General features: G+C 44.8%; 2 protein-coding genes and 1 long non-coding RNA gene across 3 annotated transcripts; all 3 read left to right on the forward strand.

Moving 5' to 3' along the window:
* The first annotated feature begins 342 nt into the window (after positions 1–342).
* On the forward strand, positions 343–8,339 carry Pa2g4 (proliferation-associated 2G4). Its single transcript, XM_047551685.1, has 13 exons — positions 343–604; positions 2,615–2,743; positions 3,026–3,131; positions 3,222–3,291; positions 3,534–3,626; positions 5,272–5,335; positions 5,564–5,642; positions 5,794–5,872; positions 5,956–6,089; positions 6,480–6,574; positions 6,703–6,830; positions 6,962–7,015; positions 7,233–8,339. Exons 1-13 carry the CDS (start codon positions 517–519, stop codon positions 7,296–7,298), a joined length of 1,185 nt encoding a protein of 394 aa, XP_047407641.1. The 5' UTR covers positions 343–516; the 3' UTR covers positions 7,299–8,339.
* A 2,457-nt stretch (positions 8,340–10,796) lies between these two features.
* LOC124983419 (uncharacterized) lies at positions 10,797–12,016 on the forward strand. Its single transcript, XR_007108428.1, has 4 exons — positions 10,797–10,892; positions 11,008–11,032; positions 11,378–11,400; positions 11,667–12,016. It is a non-coding gene; the product is annotated as an uncharacterized LOC124983419 (long non-coding RNA).
* Positions 12,017–12,417: 401 nt separating this feature from the next.
* Positions 12,418–20,400, forward strand: Zc3h10 (zinc finger CCCH-type containing 10). Its single transcript, XM_047549039.1, has 3 exons — positions 12,418–12,498; positions 13,279–13,342; positions 14,763–20,400. The coding sequence occupies exon 3, from the start codon at positions 14,818–14,820 to the stop codon at positions 16,123–16,125; it is 1,308 nt and encodes a 435-aa protein (XP_047404995.1). The 5' UTR covers positions 12,418–12,498; positions 13,279–13,342; positions 14,763–14,817; the 3' UTR covers positions 16,126–20,400.
* The last annotated feature ends 1,571 nt before the right edge of the window (positions 20,401–21,971 follow it).

The following is a 21,971-nucleotide window of genomic DNA, read 5'->3' on the forward strand; positions in this document are numbered from 1 at the left end:
CGACTCTAAACCCATTCCCCGAGTAGCTCCGCCCCTACTCCCTCAGCCCGCCCCCTTCTGTTACGGGCTCTAACTTAGCGCTCTGGTGGATGTGGTTTTTCCCGGAGAGACCACGCTTTCCCTCATGCTCCCCAACGGCTCCGCCTTCCCGCCGGAGCCTGACCCTTCCCAGCGTGCCCGGCGATTCCGGCGTGCGAGGCCCTGGGAGGGCAAGGCCCCAGGGCCTGGCGGAGGGGTGCGAGGGGCAGGCTGGGAGTTGTAGTTGTCATGTACACGAGGGCCGCTGGAGGCTGGCGTACAGCCGGACTCGTTGTCCCGGCGTGCCCTGCGCCTCTGCCCGCGCGCTCGCAGGTTCTCGCTCTCGCCGCTTGCCCGCCCGCTCCCTTGCTTGCTCGCGCTTTGGCTCGCGCTCTGCTCGCGGATCGAGGAGGCTTTGGCCACTGCCTACGACTGTGAAGGAAGACAGAGGCGGCGGCTCAGGGGAAAACAGGCTGCATTGGTGGTGGTAGTAGGAAGATGTCGGGTGAGGACGAGCAGCAGGAGCAAACTATCGCCGAGGACCTGGTCGTGACCAAGTATAAGATGGGGGGCGACATCGCCAACCGTGAGTGCGGCCTCGGGGGTCCGGGAGTCGAGGCTGAGAGGGAGAGGTGGCCGGGCTGTCCCCAGAGGGGCTGGAGCGGCGGGGTCTTGCGGAGTGAGCTACTGAGGGGCGCGCACCGACCCGCCGGGGGCGGCGCGATGGGAAGACCCGGTGTCGCGCCGGGGACGCACTGGCCAGGCCTGGACTGGAGTCTGGAGGTGTGGGCCTACGTCAGGGAGGAGAGCAGAGAGGGGCTCCCAGCAGGCCCCGACTCTAGGCCGTTGGTAAGGAGGCAAGGCACGTCTTCCCCAGCCCCTCACCCTTCACTTCTGTTCTCTGCCTCCCCTGGTTCTGGCAGCAGTGAGGCCACCTCGAAAAGGAAGCGCCCGGCTGCTGGCTACAGAAGCACTGTTTTGTTGTGATTCTCGGCCCTCAGGAGCCGAAGGGGCACGTGTTGCTTAGACTCCGTACGGGTGGCTGGCTTCCCCTCTTCCTCTGCTACAGTCCCTGACATCAGCTTTCCACCACGTGCTTTGCTAGAGCCTTTCCTTCTTTACTTCGGCTTTTACCCTGATGGGGGCCCCCCGTCTACCCTAGGTCTAGCTCAGGGGACCGTTGGAAGGCACTTCTGGACTTTCTGACCCAACTCCTGGAGATAATGTCTGCTTTTCTGGAAGTTATTCATTACTACCACCAATCTAATCTGTGCAGATGGCCTTCGCCTTTAAATTTGATTGTTCTCAGGGGTTTGACAGTGTTTTGAGGTTCTACTCTCTTTCCAGCTAGGCAAGTTTGTGGACAGTACTGGAAAAGGGAGACTGATTATAGAATTGTCACAAGTTGCCTTTATTCCATTTGTTCTTTCTCAGCAGTCGCCTGCTACTCTACACAGATGTCTCACTTTCTATGTTCTCTCTTTCCAATTCACCTTTTCATTTTAAAACACACTTAGGGAGATAGAAACTGCTTGTCCTTGAACTTTTAAGTAATTTGATGGTAAAGATAGTTGGGAGGAGGTAGCTAGAATGCTTTTGGTCCTGTGGCTGAAATTTTCAGTTTTTATGGCTTCCAAAGCATCATCAAAACAGATCTCAAAAATCAAACCTAAAATTCAGGATGGATAATGATAGGAAATAACACACATCCTCCTTTTTGGTGCTTTTTAGTATTGATACTAATGGTTTTAATCGGAAAAAAAAGTTTTCCCTCTTTCTTGCAATTCATAATTTGAAGCACCAATAATCTCAGGTATCAATTTTTTAAAAATTTTTTTAGATGTTGATGGGCCTTTATTTTATTCATTTATTTATGTGTGGTGCTCAGAATCAAACCCAGTGCCTCACACATGCTAGGTAAGTGCTCTACCACTGAGCCACAACCCCAGCCCCATCAGGTACCAATTTTGGAACTGAGATCACATAACTCTTTGAGAGCTACTGAAAGTTATAACCAATGAGCCCCCTGAAGCTCAGGATCCTTAGATTTAAGTCCCCTTGGCTTATATACTTGGTTATAAGGAAAAAGTCTACATAAATTGAGATTACTAACACCTAATTAGGGTGTCTGAGAAGGAAAGAAGGTAACATTTAACAGTGCATCAGCTTTGAGTCAGCAATTCTGTCTACCTTCTCATTGTCCCTGACGCCTATAAATTTCTTCTAATCTGCTTGGCATGTATGTGGGGTACCTTGGCAAAGTCCCCTGAACTTTGTAATTCTATCTCAACATACCAAAGGCATCATCTTTGGAAAGTCTGAGACCTTGCCTAAGGAGACATTATATATACCCAGTTGTCACATAATGTAAGGGATAAAAGGGAGTGTTGGCTTTTTCTATTTTAGGAAAGGATGGTAGAAATTAGAGATTATAAGTAGATACATTCCAAGAGGCAAAAACTGTTTTCTCCTTCAACCTCAGGATAACGACACTAGGAAGTGTTAAAAACTGTTGAGTCCAATTTCCAGGTATTACTTGGGTGGTAACTAGATAATAAATATATGCACAGCTGAGATGGTGGTATTTTGTCCCCAGGGGTACTTCGATCTTTGGTGGAAGCATCCAGTTCAGGTGTGTCAGTACTGATCCTGTGTGAGAAAGGCGATGCCATGATTATGGAAGAAACAGGGAAAATCTTCAAGAAAGAAAAGGAAATGAAGAAAGGTAAAAGAAAGAAAGATTCCCTCCCTAGTTTACCAAGTTTGACCATTGTTTGGTCGTTTGTATTTGTTTTATCCATTGTGTGATCCACCACCACCCCAGCTGTGGTTGAGGTATTTGAAAATTTGGGGTGACAGGTAGGATAGAGTTTCCTACCCAATCCAAACTTATTAAGCTTAAGCAAATCCCTGGGGTGAGGGGGGACAAAAAACTTTTCATTTTTCTAAAGGGCAACAGGGCTCTGCAGAGAAGGCAAGATAGTAAGGCTGGCGATTCTTTTTACAGGTATTGCTTTTCCTACCAGCATTTCGGTAAATAACTGTGTATGTCACTTCTCCCCTTTGAAGAGTGACCAGGACTATATTCTCAAGGAAGGTGACTTGGTAAAAATGTAAGGTTAAACCATTCTAGAGCATTCGTTTTTTCCCTGAGCATTTACATAGTGCCAGTTCCAATGAGGTACTCTGCTTTTGCCTTTCAGTGACCTTGGGGTCCATGTGGACGGCTTCATTGCTAATGTGGCTCATACTTTTGTGGTTGGTGTAGCTGAGGTAGGTGTCCTGCTTTTGAACCCTGTTCAGTCTTGGTGGGGAGATGTACTGCCATTTGCCTCTTATCCCCATCCTCTAGCACCACATTAATTTTGACAGTGTCTGGAGAAACAAAAGGAGAAGAATTTTTTCACATGTTTATTGGTTGGCCTTGTATATAAGTATACAGATGTATTAGCTAAATGGCCAGCTGTGTTAGCAAACTTTTCAGGAAATCATTGTTAATATTTCCTTATCTCTAGGGGACCCAAGTAACAGGACGGAAAGCAGATGTCATTAAGGCAGCTCACCTTTGTGCTGAAGCTGCCCTGCGCCTGGTCAAACCTGGAAACCAGGTAAGGTGTTTTCTTTAACTCACACCTTGATAGAACCAAAGATGCATTAGACATCTATAGCTACTATGTGTGGAATTGTATCTTTTTTTTTTTTTTTTTTAATTGTATCTTGAGATGGGATTTTTTTAAAGAGGCAGGAATTAAAGTGCTTGATACTAAACCGCGTTTATCTATGAGTGCCTGTCATAGATAGTATCTAGGGATATGTGGTCCTGTATATGGAAATATGGAGCCAGCCGATAGTGATCCTTCCTTGTTTTATGTGTGCATCTTTCTCCAAAAATAATTTGAGGTATGTAGCTAACAATAAAACATAATTTTTTTAAAACTCCAACTTAAAGCTTATAAATGTTATTAAAAGGATAGGAGAGAGACAATAGTACCAATACACTGATGTCAAATAGAGGCCAAAATTTGTTCTATACTTTTTGCAAGACAGTATTAGGAAGTCTGGAGATGATAAAAGTTCTCTCGAACTAATAGAATTAAACATGTTAGTTTGTCAGTGGAGATATTTCCAGAGACCCATTCAATACTGAAAGCATTGTCATTCCCCCACATACCTTTTTGTTGTTGTTGTTCTGGGGGATCCAACCCAGGACCTTGTACTATGCAAGCACTCTATCACTGAGCTACTCCTCCAGCTCTGGCATCATCTTTTTAAAATTTCTTCCTTCTTTGTGCTTTCTTTTTCCTCATATTCTGTTTTTTTTTTTTTTTTTTTTTTTTGGTGCTGGGGATTGAACCCAGGGCTTTGTGCTTGCAAGGCAAGCTCTCTACCAACTGAGCCATATCCCCAGCCCTTTCCTCATATTCTTAATCAATTTGTACTTCATCCTCATTATTACTTAGTTACATTATTGTTACTGTCTAGTTTCCTTATGATGATACCTAACTTCACAGTTGTTATAAGGCCCTTTAAATACTGCCTGGCATATAGTAAGCCCCTGAATTAGGTGCTAGTTTCATTTTATACACTTATTATTTATATATGATGTATTTTCATAGGAAGGTAGCATTATGGCTACTGTATAAATGAAATCTGATGGGGTATTGATCCTATCACCACCTCTTACTGTTTAAAAATAACCTTGAACTCAAATGTACTCATCTGTAAAATGGGAAAAATAAAATTTTGCCTTGTGCAGAGTTGTGACAATGGATTTTTGGAGGGGAGGGTCTAAATTAGTAGTTTAGATGAAGATCAGATCAGATGCAAAAGAGGTTAAGAAGGGTTTTGCTGTCACCTTTCAACAGATAAAATGACAGGTATAAATGAATGAAAACGACTTCATAACAGAAAACCCAAGTTTATAATTGGATTCTTCCTCTTAATACTTGTTTAACCTTGGGCAAGTCAGTTAATCTTCCTAAGCCTCAGTTCCTCATCTTCTGTGTAGTAGAGATACAGATCTGTCCTTTCCCCTTTGAGAATTGTTCTATTTAGATCATCTTTGTGAAAGTGCTTTGTAGAATTATTTGCACATACAAGATTTTTAGTTTGTAGGGATGATGACAAACCAATGAATGAGAATCATTGGCACTTGAAGGATGTTACAACTCCAACTTTTATGCTTTTTATTCTTGTGATAGAGAACTTGTTAGCCCCTGATATCTCACCTTATATTTGATCTTGTACTTCTAGAACACACAAGTGACAGAAGCCTGGAACAAAGTTGCCCATTCATTTAATTGCACGCCAATAGAAGGTGAGACCTCAGATAACAGGGTTGAGGGTCTAAGAATGAGTGGTTTAGCAGACTTAGGGTTTCTGCTCCCTTAAGGATCCATCCTGACTTTAGCTCAGTCTAAGCCAGAAACCTCAGTGCCCTATGTTTCCATATCCACGCACATTGCTTACACTGTCAAACTTGGGTAGATTTGGAATCTTTTTGGATTCTGGATAGCTGCTACCATAGGCCTTGTCCTGTCCACAGGTATGCTGTCACACCAGTTGAAGCAGCATGTCATCGACGGAGAGAAAACCATTATTCAAAATCCCACAGACCAACAGAAGTAGGTACCAACCCCACTCTTCACTGTCCACCATACCAGAGTAATCACTAAGCTTTTTTTCCATACACCTAACGTAATCTTGTCCACCTTCTACTCCAAATTCCTAGGAGCTACTTATTCTTAATGGTTCCCTTTTCTCTGTTCACTTTAGGAAGGACCATGAAAAGGCTGAATTTGAGGTACATGAAGTATATGCTGTGGATGTTCTCGTCAGCTCAGGAGAGGGCAAGGTAAGGAGAGTAGCAGAGTCAGCAGAAGGGTTGACTGAGGGTATGTTTACCAGATCAAGTGTGACCTGACTTAACTCTTTTAGGCCAAGGATGCAGGACAGAGAACCACCATTTACAAACGAGACCCCTCTAAACAATATGGCCTGAAAATGAAAACTTCACGTGCCTTTTTCAGTGAGGTGGAAAGGCGTTTTGATGCCATGCCATTTACTTTAAGGTACTTCTCTTAGTAAGAACAGGACTTGGAACCATTCTGACTCAGACCCTGTATTCAGGAACGCTTTTCCCTCCTACGTCCTTCCTTTCCACTACCCTCCTGCCCAGACTTGTAACTGGTGCACGCATGCAGGAGCTCTCTCCCTTCACCCTCTCTTCATCTATTCATTGAAGGCAATATAAAAGAACAATCCTAAACATGATTTCTTCCTGAGGGTAGAGTGATCTAAAAACATGAGCAAATGAGGCTGGGGGTGTAGCTCAATGGTAGAGCACTTGCCTAACACATGTGAGGCCCTGTGTGCAGTCCCCAGCACCACCACCAAAAAAAAGTAAGCCATCTTTTGCTGGGGACTTAAGGAATCTCACAATCCCATTTTCCCCCACCCAGAGCATTTGAAGATGAGAAGAAGGCTCGGATGGGTGTGGTGGAGTGTGCCAAACATGAACTGCTGCAACCATTTAATGTTCTCTATGAGAAGGAGGGTGAGTTCTGAGATGAGAATTTCACTTTGGAGCCCCTGATTATATGGCATCCTTTTCCTTATAACTTCACAAAAGAGCTAGATTGACAAAGGAATGTTTTATCGAAATAATCTTCATTTTCCTCATAGGTGAATTTGTTGCCCAGTTTAAATTTACAGTTCTGCTCATGCCCAATGGCCCCATGCGGATAACCAGTGGTCCCTTTGAGCCTGATCTCTATAAGTCTGAGATGGAGGTCCAGGATGCAGAGCTAAAGGTTAGTGTGGAATGGAGAGTGATGAACAACATGTGGCACCTATCCTGTGATAAAAACCTTGAGAAGAGCTGCAGCGCTGGCAGTAAGTCTGTTGCCTCAAAACTTGTTGCCTTCTTCATTCTATTTTTTAGGCCCTCCTCCAAAGTTCTGCAAGTCGGAAAACCCAGAAAAAAAAGAAAAAGAAGGTGTGTTCTGATCATCCTCTTCTGGCAGGGGAACCTGATCACTTTTTATTCTACCTTCCTGTGTCATGGTGGGGTATAGATTTCTGCTTATCCTGACCTCACTCCTCTCAGCCTGGACCGAGAGGATCAATATATTTTTTAGTTTTGGTCCCCCAGACACTATTTCCAAAGTATTTAGAAACTGATGCACCTTCTTCCTCCTTTTCTTGAAATGTAGGCCTCCAAGACTGCAGAAAATGCCACCAGTGGGGAAACATTAGAAGAGAATGAAGCTGGGGACTGAGGTGGGTCCCATATCCCCATCTTGCTGCTCCAGCCTCATCCCCTTCCCACTACACCCCAGGCTCTGTGAAGTGCAGTTCATCTTCTCCACCTAGGACCGCCAGCAGAGCAGGGTTTCCCTGCCCCCATCCCAGTCCCCCTGCCCATCCCCTTCCAACAACAACCAGCTCCAACTGACTCTGGTTTGGGGAGGCCAGGCTTCCCAGCCACTGAAGACTACTTTAAATAGAAAAAAAAGAAATTGAATAATAAAATCAGGAGTCAAAATCCATCGTCTTCAAGCCCTCTTTCTAGCCTTTTCTACTACTCTGCTTGGTCAAGGTTTGTGGCCCTACAACAAAACAGGGAGGAGGCTAAATTAGCCACCACCACTAAAAACTCGACTGAAATTTTTTTATAGCACTCTGATGTCAACATTTTCTCATCTGTATGGGGCTTTTCTGTCTCATTTCCCACTCTCCCCAAGTATTTTATCTGCTCTCAAAATTAAGAGGAGCCATTCTTCAGATTTTTATTCACACATGGCAGATTCCTCATCTGATCCAGGTTGTATAGTCAGGCCCTTCTCTCTCGTGTTTTAGGAGTTGAAGTCTCCATTTTTGAAGAGATTTTCATCTGTTGAATGGATTCCCATTTGTAAAGCTTTTTAGTTGTTTTTGTTCTTCAGGGGGTCAAACCCCATCCCTCCTTTTTTTCATCTCAACTGTCCTTTTCTCTGGAGTCAGTGGGGCTTTCCCTTGCTCCATTTTACAAAAAGCCTAAGCTGGAAGTTCAACTGTGGTTTTGTTCCCTGTTTGAAATATTTTGACCTCCCTCCCTTGAAAGAAATAACCTGGAGCCAGAGGAGTAGACTGACTGAAGAGATAACTCCTGGCTTTCTGAAGCTATGGACTTGGATTGGATGAATTGCTGGGGGTTTATAGAGAAAGATGACATTTCAATACCTCTGGCACGCTTTCCCAGGGAATTAGGGCTCCCACTAACTTATGAGGTTTTTAAACACATTAAAGATGACATGGCATTAAAATAAATTTGGATTTGCTCATAATATTGTGCCACTGTGTGTTACTCTTATTTGAGGTGGGGGGAGTGCAAGTCCAGGCAGTTTTTCTATACTCTACCTTTCTGAAAAAATGACTGTTTGGCAGAGGATGGGGACAGTGGGTTTACATGAATCCTAGATTCTTGAAAGATAACTAATCCAGCACCTTGGTTAGTGATTTAATTTTCTGAAGCAGGAGCATCCTTCATTTCTGTCATTTGTTCAGGACTAGGACACTTAATGTGTACTACAAAAAACCTTTAATCCCAGTGGCTTAGGAGGCTGAAGCAGGAGGATCTTGAGTTCAAAGCCAGCCTTAGAAACTCAGACCCTGTTTCTAAATAAAGTACAAAAAAGGGTTGGGGATGTGCCTCAGTGGTTAAGTGCCGCTGAGTTCAAACCTCAATACCCAAAACAAAATAATACTGCAAGTATTTGAGTCTGGAAGCCATGAAGAATGTCTGGTGTTAATGCTAGTTTTCAGGGTCATGCAGATAATGGGTAATTTGTTAGATTTTAGTATCTTACCTATGAGGTACCACTAATCTGGAAATAGTGTAGTGAACTAAGCTGAAGACAGGATAAATATTTGATGATACATATCCATCATTATAAAATGGTTATTGCTATGAAAATCCTGTGTTCTGCCTATTCCTCCCTCTGTATTTGTCTAAACCCATAGAATGTACATCACCAAAAGTGAACTCTAGTAGTGTTACATAGTGGTTCTATGGTTTTGGTGGGAATGTAGATTGTCAGTTGTAACATCACTGGGAATGTTGATAAGGAGGGTGACTGTGAGGACAGAGAATATGTGGAGGAAAAAATTTTTCTGAGGTATTGGAGATGGGACGTAGGGCCATTCTGCCACTGAGCTACACCCTACCTCTTGGTTTTTTTGAGACAGGGTCTTGCTAAATTGCCTAGGCTGGCCTCAAACTTGTGATTCACCTCAGCCTTCAAGTTGATATTACAGGCATGCGCCACTGTAGCAAATGTTTTTTTTTTAAAGTAGTTAAAAGCCAAGTGTGGAGGTACATAACAGCAATCCCTGTCACTTGAGAGGCAGAGACTGGAGTTTTTGAAAGTTCAAGGCAGCCAATTTAATGAGGCCCTGTCTCAAAATTTTAAAAAGGCCAAGGCATGGGTGGTGCACACTTGTAATCCCAGCAGCTCAGCAGGAGGAGGCAGGAGAACTGCAAATTCAAGGCCAGCCTCAACAATTTAGCAAGACTCAGTCTTAAAATTAAAAAAAAAAAAAAAAAGATCTGGTGGTGTAATTCAGAGGTGGAATGCCCCTGGGTTCAATCCCCAGTACTGAGGAAGAAGAGGGGGGAGTGACATTTCCCCTCAGAGTTTATAAACTAGTTGGCAATACTGGTGACTTGATATAATTGCTAGGGATTTTATTATTTTTTAAAAAATTATATTTTCTTGGTGACAATTCTAGAACTACCTAAACATGTGGAACAAGAACCATTAGTTTTTAAAAACTTCAGGAAACTGCTCAAAAGAAGGAATTATAGGCACACAAATCTTACACTATTTTAAATGGTAAAATATAGTCTTGGTTATCCTTAAGTTCTCTATATCCAAATCTTCGGGGTTCTGTTTCCAGTGCATCTCACCCAACTATAGCTAAGATTATAGTTCTTTGACACCAAATGTTATCTTTTCCCTGGAGAGGTTAGCTAATCTTGAATTCCCACATCTGTAATTCAGCGACTCTGGAGACTAAGGCAGGAGGACTGCAAGTTTGAAAATCCGAGGCAATTTAGCGAAACTCATCTCAGAACCAAAAATGAAAAGGGCTGGAGATGTAACTCAGTGATAGTGCCTTTTGGTTCAATCCCCCCGTTTCGAAAAATAAAAACAACCCTAAAAGTTTTCTGTGCAAATTATGCATCGTGAGCAGGAGTCTCTAGTGACATTCTATCTCAAGTCTTGGGTGGAAAGCCCACACTTACTTATTTCATTCTTGGAGCTGTAGAAAAAAGTTGATGTATCTTAAACAGTGAATGATAAGGGTCTCTTTTTAGTCTCCCGACTCCCCATTTTACGTCCTTCCGTTAAGAACCTGCAAGTTCCTAGATCGAATTTTCCTGCAGTAATTTACCTCAGAAAATAAGGCAAAACAGTAAAACAAATTAGGAATTTTTGTACAGCCCGCACCTATCCATAATAAAATGGAGGAGTTTGCTAAAATACTGCAACTCCCAAGAAGCAATGAGAGGGAAGGCGGAAGCCATTATCCTTTTGCCGTCTGCACTTCTCGGTCCTATATAGGGAATAGATGTTCAGGCTGAAATAATTCAATGTCCTCATGATAAAATGGTGAGGAGGAAATTGGTAACTCCAATTCGAAACACTTTGTTTCCCAAGAGAACGGCTTAATCATTTATCTGAGAGCGGACAGCAGCCATTGTTGCCTTCATTGCGCAGCCCCACCCCTAGGGGAAGGGCCGGACGGCGGAAGTGACGACTACGATCCTTCCATTAAATAGCTGCAAGCGGAACCTTGGCGCTCTCTCGGCCTTAGCGCCATCTTTTTGGGTGAGTGTTAGTGATGGCTTGTGTCGGGATTCCGCGTACAATCCGTTAACATCTGATGTCTTTATTTACCATCATCATAGCAAACTAACTCTAGCCTTTTCTTCTTTCCTTGTAGAAACCTCTGCGCCATGAGAGCCAAGGTGAGCGGTCCCTACCAGTGAACTGGGGAGGTAGGAGTTGGCAAGGAAAGTCCGCCATAGTTCCCAATCGCTGGGTTCTCAAGAGTGCCCAAGAGATGGTGGGAGGAGGAAGCATAGATTGGAGGAGAAGCAGAGGAGATAGCGAGGGCAGGGATTGAAAAATGTGGAATTGGAGCTTCATGCGAGTATAAGACGCGTATGTTATTGATGCGATTGCTGTGACCAGGCTTTCATATTTGGTGAGGAACCTATCCGGTTCTAAATAATGCACTAAAAGCCTTACCTAAACCTATTAAATAGTAATACATTATTTTTTTTTTCTTCATATGCCTCATCGATTTCTAGTGGAGGAAGAAGCGAATGCGCAGGTACGTTAACAGCCCAGGATGAGGATGATAGGGGGTTCGCCTTGAAAAAAGTCGCCTAGGAACATTTGGTCTAAGTCTAAAACTTAAGGAAAACTGCAGGAGAAAAATATTAAAAAGTGTTGCCTTAGCGGAACTTGGGATTGAGCACAGGACAGTTTAACTGTGATGCTCGTTGATTTTATCACCCCATGTATTCAGTACATTTTAAGGTGGAAAGGAAAAACAACTGTGTGAGTAGGAGGTGTATTCTCATGTCTACTTTTCAGGCTGAAGCGCAAAAGAAGAAAGATGAGGCAGAGGTCCAAGTAAACTAGCTTGTGCACCGTGGAGGCCAAAGGAGTAGAAGTAAGGAATGCCAGATCCCGGGGACGTTGGTACAAGTTGTTGGACTGCCTGCTACTGTCCACAGATTTTGTCTCGGTGGATTTAGAACTTACATCGCCATCCCGTCGCCAAGACCACCACTGAGAGAAGACCCACCTTGCTCATAACAGCCCCTATTGGTCCTTAACCCGGGACCTTTGGCATTCTGGACTAATTCTCGTTTGTCACTTGTGGCCAGTGTAACGCGTGTACAATAAACCATCCCTTCTGCTGTTTTAGCTGAAGAGTCAAATCGTCTTGTCTTTTAGTGTTTATTTCGGTTCCTTTGGGTGGGGGTTCTGTCTATACGGTTTGTGCTGGTTCATTATCTGTGCTGTGGAGAATGTCAAGGAACACATAAAAGCCAAAGCCTGGGGTGTATGATGTGGTCCATGTGGAGCTAAGGGTGTTCTGTATGCTTGAGGCTTTTAAGGTTTGGGGCAAGTACTGGTCCCGCCCCTTCTTGTTCTGAGATGTGTGCTGTGCGGAATTCTACTTAAGGCGAACTTTATTGTTGTGCTGTTAAGCCGGGTTGCTATGGCAACACGCAAAGCTCGCTGGGAACTTCCTGTGTCGTTTTGCACAACTATTCCGTGCGCTATAGAGTGTAGTTCCGGGTCTGGTGACTAGAGCGTCACTTCTTCCGCAGGAAGCGGAAGAGCGGCAGGGTGGGCGGCTCTTTGTCGAAGCTAGAGGACCGGCAGGCGGCAGCAGCAACTACGGCGGCGGCGGCAGGTGAGGGAGGCGGGAGGCTTAGGTGGAGGCCGCGCCCGGAGGGGAGGAGTCGGGGCCGGCTCAGCGCCTGGGCTCTGCCGGGCCTCAGAAGGCCCCCCAGAACGGAGCTGGCTCTTCCTCACACCTCAGGAAGACCCCCTTTCCTGACTGACCCCGCTTCGCGAGCAAACGCCAGCTCCGTGACGTCACAGCCCTGCCCATCTCTCAGCTTGATGTCATCTAGGGCTCCCCCTCCCCGCTTTACTTTGTGCTTCCTTAGTGCCCAATTCACCTGGTCCTCTGCTGAGTGCGGCAGCACTACATGGAACCTGCCAAGCTAGACTTGCTGCGGGGAAACTCCTACTAGACTTTTCGCAAACTCTAGGGTGCTAGGAAGCGTCATAATCACTGCCCCCCAAGTCTAATCTGCCATCCCACTGTACTGTCACTTGCTGCCCTTGTATAGCCTCCCATTTGGCGTTCCTAAATACAATCCTAGACCGGGCTCTGGTCCCTACATCCTCCTTCATCTTGAGGCAGGGCTCCCCTCATCCTTTGGTTCACTGAAGGACAGTTTTTCCAATCCATCCTCTCAACTGTTCTGAATCAGTTTTATTTCTTACTCCTCTTATTGGCGACTTCTCCCTTTGACAGTTGAAGTTCAATTTGAACCCTAAGGACATTCTGAAGTTCCCAGTGCTTTTAGTGTTTTGTCAAGAGTTTGTTCTTGTTATGACAACCACCCCTTGGTCCTCCACTCTTACTGTTTCCCACCCACGTGTCTATTTTTTTCCTGTTCAGAACCCAGCAGTGATGTGGAGGTGGAGACCCACAGGAGCCCCGGACTTCACCTGAGCTACCTCAGGTATCAATTCTGGGAAACTTGGGTGGGAAGGAGTATTATACCAAGTTATCTATTTCTGGTGGGACTTGCAGCTGGTGGATCAGGCTTAGATAAATGGCATTTATTCTTCATCTGGTCATTTTCCTTTTAGTAAGTTTGTATCTTTTACCACCTTTTTTTCTTGATTATTTGTATTATTCTAGGGCTATATCCATTTGAAGGAAGAGGATCCTTTTTCTTATGCAGATTCTTGTGTAACTCTGACCTCTGACCTGGTCAGTCATTTTTATTTTAGGGAGATCTAAAGGCAAAGTCAGGTCAGTGGACTGGGGACATCATGGCCAGAGATACCAAAAGAGATTCCCCTATGTTCAAGGGGAAATAATATGAAATTTTCCTATTTGAACAGCAGAGGGAGCCAGAACACTGCTTAGGAAAGGTTTAGGAAGTTAAGACACGTGGTGGTAGGGACTCCCAGTCTTATTGTGGGTGGAGAGAGGGGAGGGCTATAACTAGGGCAGTGGACTGACATTCCAGAACTCTCTTGGGAAATAGGAGACTTAAAAAGCTTTTATAGAGTCTATAAATAAAAAGGATCTTTATGGGGTAAGGGATGGTGTGGTTTGATGTCAGTGGGATCTTTTCATGGAGAGGAAAAGGTGGGTGGGGAACAGAAAAAGAAAGGTCACTTGTTCCTGTGACATTAACTCTTTCCTGTCTTAACCTTACCAGTGTTTGGGGGAGTGGGTCTAGAAGTGGAGATTATAACTGAGAACTCCTCCCTGAAAGTGCAGGAAGCTGATTTTCCTGGAGTTGAGAGTGGTAGGAGATTAGGAGAGGATGCTAAAAATTGGTAGGTTTAGGGACTACCCTCAAGCTGGTGACATCAGTCTCTTTACCTAGGACTTCTTGGATTCTAGAAATATGATCACTTAAGATCTCATGGAAAAGAGTTAAGGGAAGTTTTGTTACCAGTGTCCCATCATCCACAAGTCCTAGCAGCTAAGCAGCCCATCTTGGGCACTATTCCCAGTTTCCTCTGAACCTATTCAAAAACCAATAGCAGTTCTAATTTCACTTCCACAACTTTAATAAGGTCAGCCCAGGAGGGAAGATAAAATGCACAGTCCTTCCCCCCTCCCCCACACCTCTCCCCTCCCCCCACTGTATCACCAGAAATGAGGTGGCTTCCATTCCAACTCCTTCCTTCACTGTTAGCCAGGCAAGTGTGAATCATTCTGACCAAGACCAGGTGCACAGGGCCTGGGCGGGACTTCTGGCAAATCAACCAGTCTAGCCAGAATTCTCATCCCTTACATTTACCATCTCTAAAGCCATTTCCCTACTGGACTGCCTGCTGTATAGTCAGGACAAGTGGGATCTTTGAAGGACTACTGTTTGACACAGTTCTCTCGCTCTTTTTTTTTTTTTTTTTTTTTAGTAGTCACCAAGAGTGGCAAGAAAAGGAAGAAGGCCCTGAGTTGGGGGGGGCCAGAATGCCTGACCGGGACAGCTATGCCAACGGTACCGGGAGCACCGGTGGAGGCCCTGGAGGCGGTGGCAGTGAGGAGGCCAGTGGGGCAGCAGCAGTCAGTGGTGGGGCCAGCTCAGATGCCATCTGTAGAGACTTCCTGAGGAATGTGTGCAAGAGAGGCAAGCGATGTCGCTATCGCCACCCAGACATGAGTGAGGTGTCCAACTTGGGGGTAAGCAAAAATGAATTCATCTTCTGCCATGACTTCCAGAACAAAGAGTGTAGTCGCCCAAACTGCCGTTTTATCCATGGTTCCAAGGAGGATGAGGATGGCTATAAGAAGACAGGAGAGCTTCCTCCTCGGCTAAGGCAGAAAGTGGCTGCTGGCCTGGGCCTTTCACCGGCTGACCTACCAAATGGCAAGGAGGAGGTTCCTATCTGCCGTGACTTTCTCAAGGGTGACTGTCAGAGAGGAGCCAAGTGCAAGTTCCGTCATCTACAAAGGGATTTTGAGTTTGATGCTCGGGGTGGAGGAGGCACTGGGGGTGGAGGCTCGACAGGCTCAGTCCCCCCAGGACGACGCCATGATCTCTATGATATCTATGACCTACCTGACAGGGGCTTTGAGGACCATGAGCCAGGGCCCAAGCGCCGAAGAGGTGGATGCTGCCCTCCTGATGGCCCTCATTTTGAATCATATGAATATAGCTTGGCTCCACCCCGAGGAGTAGAATGCAGACTGCTAGAGGAGGAGAATGCCATGCTCAGGAAGCGTGTGGAAGAGCTAAAAAAACAGGTCAGCAACCTGTTGGCCACCAATGAGGTACTTTTGGAACAAAATGCCCAGTTCCGCAATCAGGCCAAGGTCATGACCCTGAGTTCCACTGCACCAGCGACTGAGCAAACTCTGGCCCCCACTGTGGGCACTGTTGCCACTTTTAATCATGGCATTGCTCAGACTCACACTACTCTCAGCAGCCAGGCTCTACAGCCTCGTCCTGTGTCCCAGCAAGAACTGGTGGCCCCCACTGGAGCTCCAGCTGCTCCCCCAACTAATGCTGCACCTCCTGCTGCTCCACCACCCCCACCCCCACACTTGAACCCAGAGATCACACCACTGTCAGCTGCTCTGGCTCAAACAATCGCCCAGGGAATGGCACCACCACCTGTTTCCATGGCTCCTGTGGCTGTATCTGTGGCTCCTGTGGCTCCTGTGGCTGTATCGATGGCCCAACCCTTGGCAGGAATCACAATGAGCCACACTACCACTCCCATGGTGACTTACCCCATTGCTTCCCAGAGCATGCGCATTACAGCCATGCCACACTGATGGGGCTATTGGATACTCCCCTGGTATAGCCTCTCAGGGCTGAGGTTGAGGGGTCCTTACCTACTCGCCTAGCCCTCCCAGGCCCTGTCTTAAGGGCTCACCCAAGGACTAGGACAAGAGACTATAAGGAGTATGCTTCTGAGGTGCATTTCCTGAGATGGGGTTGGGCTGGTGTGTTCTCTCACCACACTTTTAAGAAGGTCCTCTTGTCCTTTCTTCAGGCCTCAGTCGAGTGGGGGCTTACATAGGAACGCAGACTGAAACCAGCAAGAGGAAGGACTGACTGAGTGAGGGGCTATGTCCTCTTATGGAAGTTGGGGACATCCTTGATTTTGTCCTTTTTTGTGAACAGCACAGGTTCTAGCACTGGTTTTGGAAGAAAAAAATTCCCCACCCAGAGGGAGAGCCAGGAAAGATTGAGAAGTGAGTGGCCAGGAGAGAAGGCCTCATAGAAGACAATTTGGGGCCCAGTTGGGTTAGATATACAGGAATTGCTCCTGGACCCCTGAGAAGGCCGGGACCATAGTACTCCAGCTCAAAGACTAGGGGAGCATTTATTTACCTAGCTTGGTCTGGAAATCTGTAGGGCAGGGCCCACTACTTTCCAAAGAAATAAAAGAGCAATTATTTTTAACAAATGGAGGCAGTGAAAACTTACTTAGGTACTCTGTGTGGAAGAAGGGAGCATAAAATAGATCTCGTGCCAAAATGGGGTAAGGACCCTGCCCTCACAAAACTTGGGTAAATTGGATGAAAATCAGCAAAGGGTAGGTGCATACAACAAGACCAAATGAGGCTTGAGGAAAGCACTTTGTGGGGTGAAGCATTGGAGCCACCTAGTCTAGTTTAAAAATAGTCCCATCTGTTTCTGGTCTCTGTCTGCATGTGCTATTCCCAGGTTGCCTTAGTAACCAGGGCTCCTAGGGTCATTTAGGGGGGCAAGTACTAAGGAGGGTGTATGTGCTGAGAAATGAGGATGTTATGTAGTTGACAGATCCTTCCCTATTCAAAGAGCAAGGCATGTGGCAGTTGCCTCTCTCAGTTGTTGATGGCATTTACTGTCCCTTCTACCCTAGCACTTTCTCAGTGGCCAGTGCCTTATTTAAGCCTTTAAGGCTTGGGAGGTGCTGGGAAAAGGAAGTTCTTCTGGGGACACAAGCCTCAGGATTTATCCCTTTCTGTCTGCATAGAGGACCAGAGGTTTAAAATCCACTTAAGGGTCATTAAGTCCAGGGGCCCAGTAGCCAAACTTCAGTCCCTCCTTAGCTCATGGCTGATGTAGGGGAAACAGTTCAGGTGTCTGATCTAAAATTGGGGGTAGAGAAAATGATCCTGGGATGTGCTTCCTTTATGGTATCTCCTATTGCCTCTTGCTTTGTCTGGTTAATCATTCAGGTTATACACCTGGGGTTGGAGATGGTGGGCTAGATCAAGGCTGGTCATTAAAAAAAAAAAAAAAAAAAAAAGAAATTGGGAGCAGTGACACACGCCTGTAGGCTCAGAGGTGGGAGGGTCACTTGAGCCCAGGAGTTGTTGACTAGGCTAGACAATGTAGTGAGACCCTGTCTTAAAGGTGGGGCATGGCCTAAAGACAAAAAAGGGGGCAAATATCGTTTATGGATTTTAGAAACAACATTTGATAAGCTTAATGTTCATTCTGGCACAATTCTGGATTATTAAAAAAGATGGTTTATGAGTATTTAGAGAGGAATGTGATTATAGACACCAACATGAATTCTCAGTCAGATCCCAACCTTATTTCCTTCTTGTCAGGTATCTCCAAAGAAGTGAATTTTGGGAAACTAGACATTGTATGTCTTGTATTAATGCACTCCAGCTAAAGATCACCAGGAACACAACTGTAGTATACCAAATAGAGTTTAATGCTCATTGCAGTGAAGGAGAGATTATACCGTTGGGAATCATGGTGTGTATCAGCAAAGACGGTGTTACAAAGGTCTCAGAGGACTTGGACTTGGGTTAAGACATTTTGGGAAAGGTTCAAGGAAGTGAGTATCCTCTGGAGTGGGTGCTGCCAAGTGAGGCAGGGTTCCTTCTATGATGGGATATCTTAAATTATCTAGAAGAAGGGCAGACTAGAGTGAAGCTAAAGCTGCATTTGGGAGATGGGGATGTTTCTATTTTGTGGTTTGCACATTGATGTTTTGTGCTTAAAAGACATTGTGAAATGATCTTGTTTTTTGGTCTCACTTCATCACAGTCACTGAGTGACCTTGTCTGATGTGGTGTTTTGTGAGATTGTGTCTAACACAAGAGCTCATTGGCTTGACAGTGAGTACCAACTCAACCCTAGTGACTCCAGAGCTTGGCTGACTGCGACAGGCTAGTTACCAGATGTCAGGAACTGCTTTCTTCTCTCACTTGTGAATCATTGCAGATAAGAAAAAAAATTAGGGAACTAGGCATAGTGGTGCACATCTGTAATCCCAACTACCTGGGAGACTGAGGCAGGAGCACACAACTTCAGGGTTGGCCTGACAATTCAGTAAGACTTTGTCTCAAAAAAGGGCTGGAGATATAGCTCAATGGTATTGAACATTTGTAGCTAGTGAATGTTGATTAGCGAATTCATGTTCAAGAAATTGCTAGTCTGCAGTGATAAGACCAATGGCTATGTTTTATTTATTCTTTTAAAAATGGAGATGATACCCTAACTTGGATAAGAATATTAAAAGCCCATAATTTAAGGGCTGGGGAATGTGGCTCAGTGGTATCAATGCCCAGCAAAAAAATAAATAAATGAAAAAGCCCATAATTCGGGTTGACTAAAACACTGGACCCTTCATCCCTTAAAATATTGCTTAGGGATAAATCTTGGAGCTTGACTGAATCTGGGACTTCCAGTTGGCTACAAAAATTTAAAATCTTGGATGGGAGTATAGCTCTTCGGCAGAGTGCTTGCCTAGCTCCCCCACAATAGCTTTTTTTTGTCCTCATAATATGTCAATTCATAAATATTAAGAGCATGCTATGTTCTAGGTACATCTTTAGGAGCTCCATAAGGATAGTTGAGCCATAGTTATGGGTTGTAAATAAAGTAGTTCTGTGTTCTGCCTAAGTGGAACCATGAAACCGTTTCTAAGTATTGTGGATTTTTTGGGGGCAGGGGGCAGTACTGGGGATTGGACCCAAGTGTGCTTTACCATTGAGTTAAACTCTAGTCATTTTTATTTTTTATTTTGAGACAGTGTCTCATTAAGTTGCTGAGGCTAGCCTCAACATGCAATGCTTCTGCCTCAACCTCCTGAGTTGCTGGGATTATAGGTGTGCACCACCATTCCTGGCTATTGTGTGTTCTAGTCGTCCAATTTGTGGGGGAGGGGGCTGGGAATTGTACCCAGAGGTACTTTACCTCTGAGCCATATCCCCAATCCTTTTTTTTATTTTTATTTTTTATTTTTTTAACACCCCAAGACAAGATAGCTTTACTGATGAATACAACTGAGCATTTTTTTAAAAAAATAATTTTATTAGTTGTTGATAAACCTTTAATTAATTAATTTATTTGTAAGCCATGCTGAGAATCGAACCCAGTGCTTCACACATGCTAGGCAAGCACTCTACCACTGAGCCACAATCCCAGCCCCTTTTTTAATTTTGAGTTAGGGTTTCACCAAGGCTTAGGGCCTCACTTAGTTGCTGAGGCTGGTCTCAAATTTTCAGTCCTCCTGTGTTAGCCTCCCAAGGTGTGTGCTGCTACTCCAGGCTTAAATATAATTTTTAAAGAGGGACACTGACAATCCAGAAGGGTAAAAAATCCAGAAGGGGGAAAAAAATGGCAGGAGAAGACTAGGTGTCTTCAAATGTTTGAAAGGCTGCCCAGTGGAGGAATGTCCTGCGTTGCTGCACAGGAAATAAACAGGGAGTTCTAGAATGACAGCTAACATTTCTGAGTGCTTAATGTAAGGCAAGGTACTGTGCAAGACATTTTCTATGCAGTGTTTACTGACATAGTGGATGATATTACCTTACACATTTTGCAGAGGAGAAAGCAGGATTAAAAAGTAATCTGGCCAGGGCTGGGAGATAGCTCAGTCGGTAGAGTGCTTGCCTTGTAAGCACAAGGCCCTGGGTTCGATCCCCAGCATCCCAAAAAAAAAAAAAAAAAAAAAAAGTAATCTGGCCAGATGCAGTGGTGCATGCCTGTAATCCCAGTGGCTCAGGAAGTCCCAAGATTAAGGCAGGAGGATTGCAAATTCAAAGCCAGCCTCAAAGCCAGCCTCAACAGTTGAGTGAGGCCCTGCCTAAATAAAAGGGTGGAAATGTGGCTACTGGTAAGAGCCTCTTAAGCACCCTGATACAAAAAAATACTAATACAGCTAGTAAAGAATGGGGTCAGGAATCAATTCACTCTAACTCCAGACTTGGCCTAACAGTTCTGATAGAACCATCCAACCATGGAATGACCAATATTTGGCAGTAAATAATACAGAAGAAATTTTCCTCACATCATGTTGCCTTTCCCATCTTTATGAGCGGGCTGAGACCAGAATACCACATCTGACCCACTGCCTCCCCTAGGAAGCAATTGTAGTTTACATGTAAAATTTCAAGTCCAGGAAGTGTAGGTACTCTCTCTCCTTGAAGCTCCACCCTGTAAGATACTTCCTCCATCCCTTCCTGTTAGCCACTTACTGCTTTTCACCACCAGGTGGCACGTGGGGAGCAGGATTGTCAATGGGTGGAGTCCCACCCTATTTATTTCTACTGCTAACTGCTTTTCAACTGCTGATCCTGGGGCTCCCAAGTCCCAGCTGGAACAAAACCTTTCTGAGGATGAGGTTTTGTCCCCATATGTCTTAAGTAGGAGAATCTGATAATCCAGATGGAGTGAAGAAGGGGAGAAGTTTTGGCAAGAAGTGTCCATAAGTCACCCTGCCAATTTCTCCAGCCTTGGGAACCCCCTCCCTAACTTCACTGCTTTGCAAATTTCATTTTCTTCTTCTAAGGAGATTTATTCATTTTCTAGCTGTAGTTCTGCTTCATCAATTCAAAGCATATGTCTTCCTCCAAGCTGCTTGTTTCCCTTTTCTACCTGCTCACCTCTGGGAATATGGAGAGCATGGGCAGCAGACAGAAAATTATTTTTTTATACCGTTCAGCAAACAGTGAAGCAGTCTAAATACTGGCAGCCCCAGGGAAGAAGAGAAAGGGAAGTGAGAAAAGATTAAGGGAGGGAAGCTGGGCAGGAAGGCTTTAAGTAGCTTTGATGAAACAGCCTGATGAAATCTATGCCCTGCAGAGCCAGATACAATTTATCAGTTGCAGATCTAGTCTTTCCCCAATAACCAACTGTAGTTCCCCTGCTGCATCAGACTGAATAACACAAGACCCATATGTGCAGTGTTAAAAGATAATTTTATGATCAGCCCTTCCCTTAGTTTCCAATTATTCTAATTTCCAAGTCCCTGGACAAACACTACATGTCTAAGGCCAGTAAACTGGTAACATCATCATCAGTGTACCTTGAACTTTTTCCTTCCCAAACCTACACAATACTATATACAACTGCATTAATTCTACACCTGACTATATTCCAAACCTAATTCAGAAAAATGAGAAACTGAATCCTCTTAGTATCACGATTCCTCATTTAATGTCCTAGAAGCTCCTCAAGGTCAAGAAATTCTTGGTAAATATAATTATTTCTGCAGTTGAGTCCTCCCCACCTTCTTGGGGCCGATTTAGGGTCAACCTATGGTAAAGATGGTTAACTCTTGGAGATTTTCAGAAAGAAATCAAGCCTCACTTATTTACTCCTTTGCTCCCCCCTCCCCAGGCTTAATTATCTCAATTCTGATTCTCTAGAGTCAGCTCTTACACTG

This window comes from Sciurus carolinensis, chromosome 4 (genome assembly GCF_902686445.1).
Source record: "Sciurus carolinensis chromosome 4, mSciCar1.2, whole genome shotgun sequence".
In the NCBI taxonomy this organism is placed as follows: domain Eukaryota; kingdom Metazoa; phylum Chordata; class Mammalia; order Rodentia; family Sciuridae; genus Sciurus; species Sciurus carolinensis.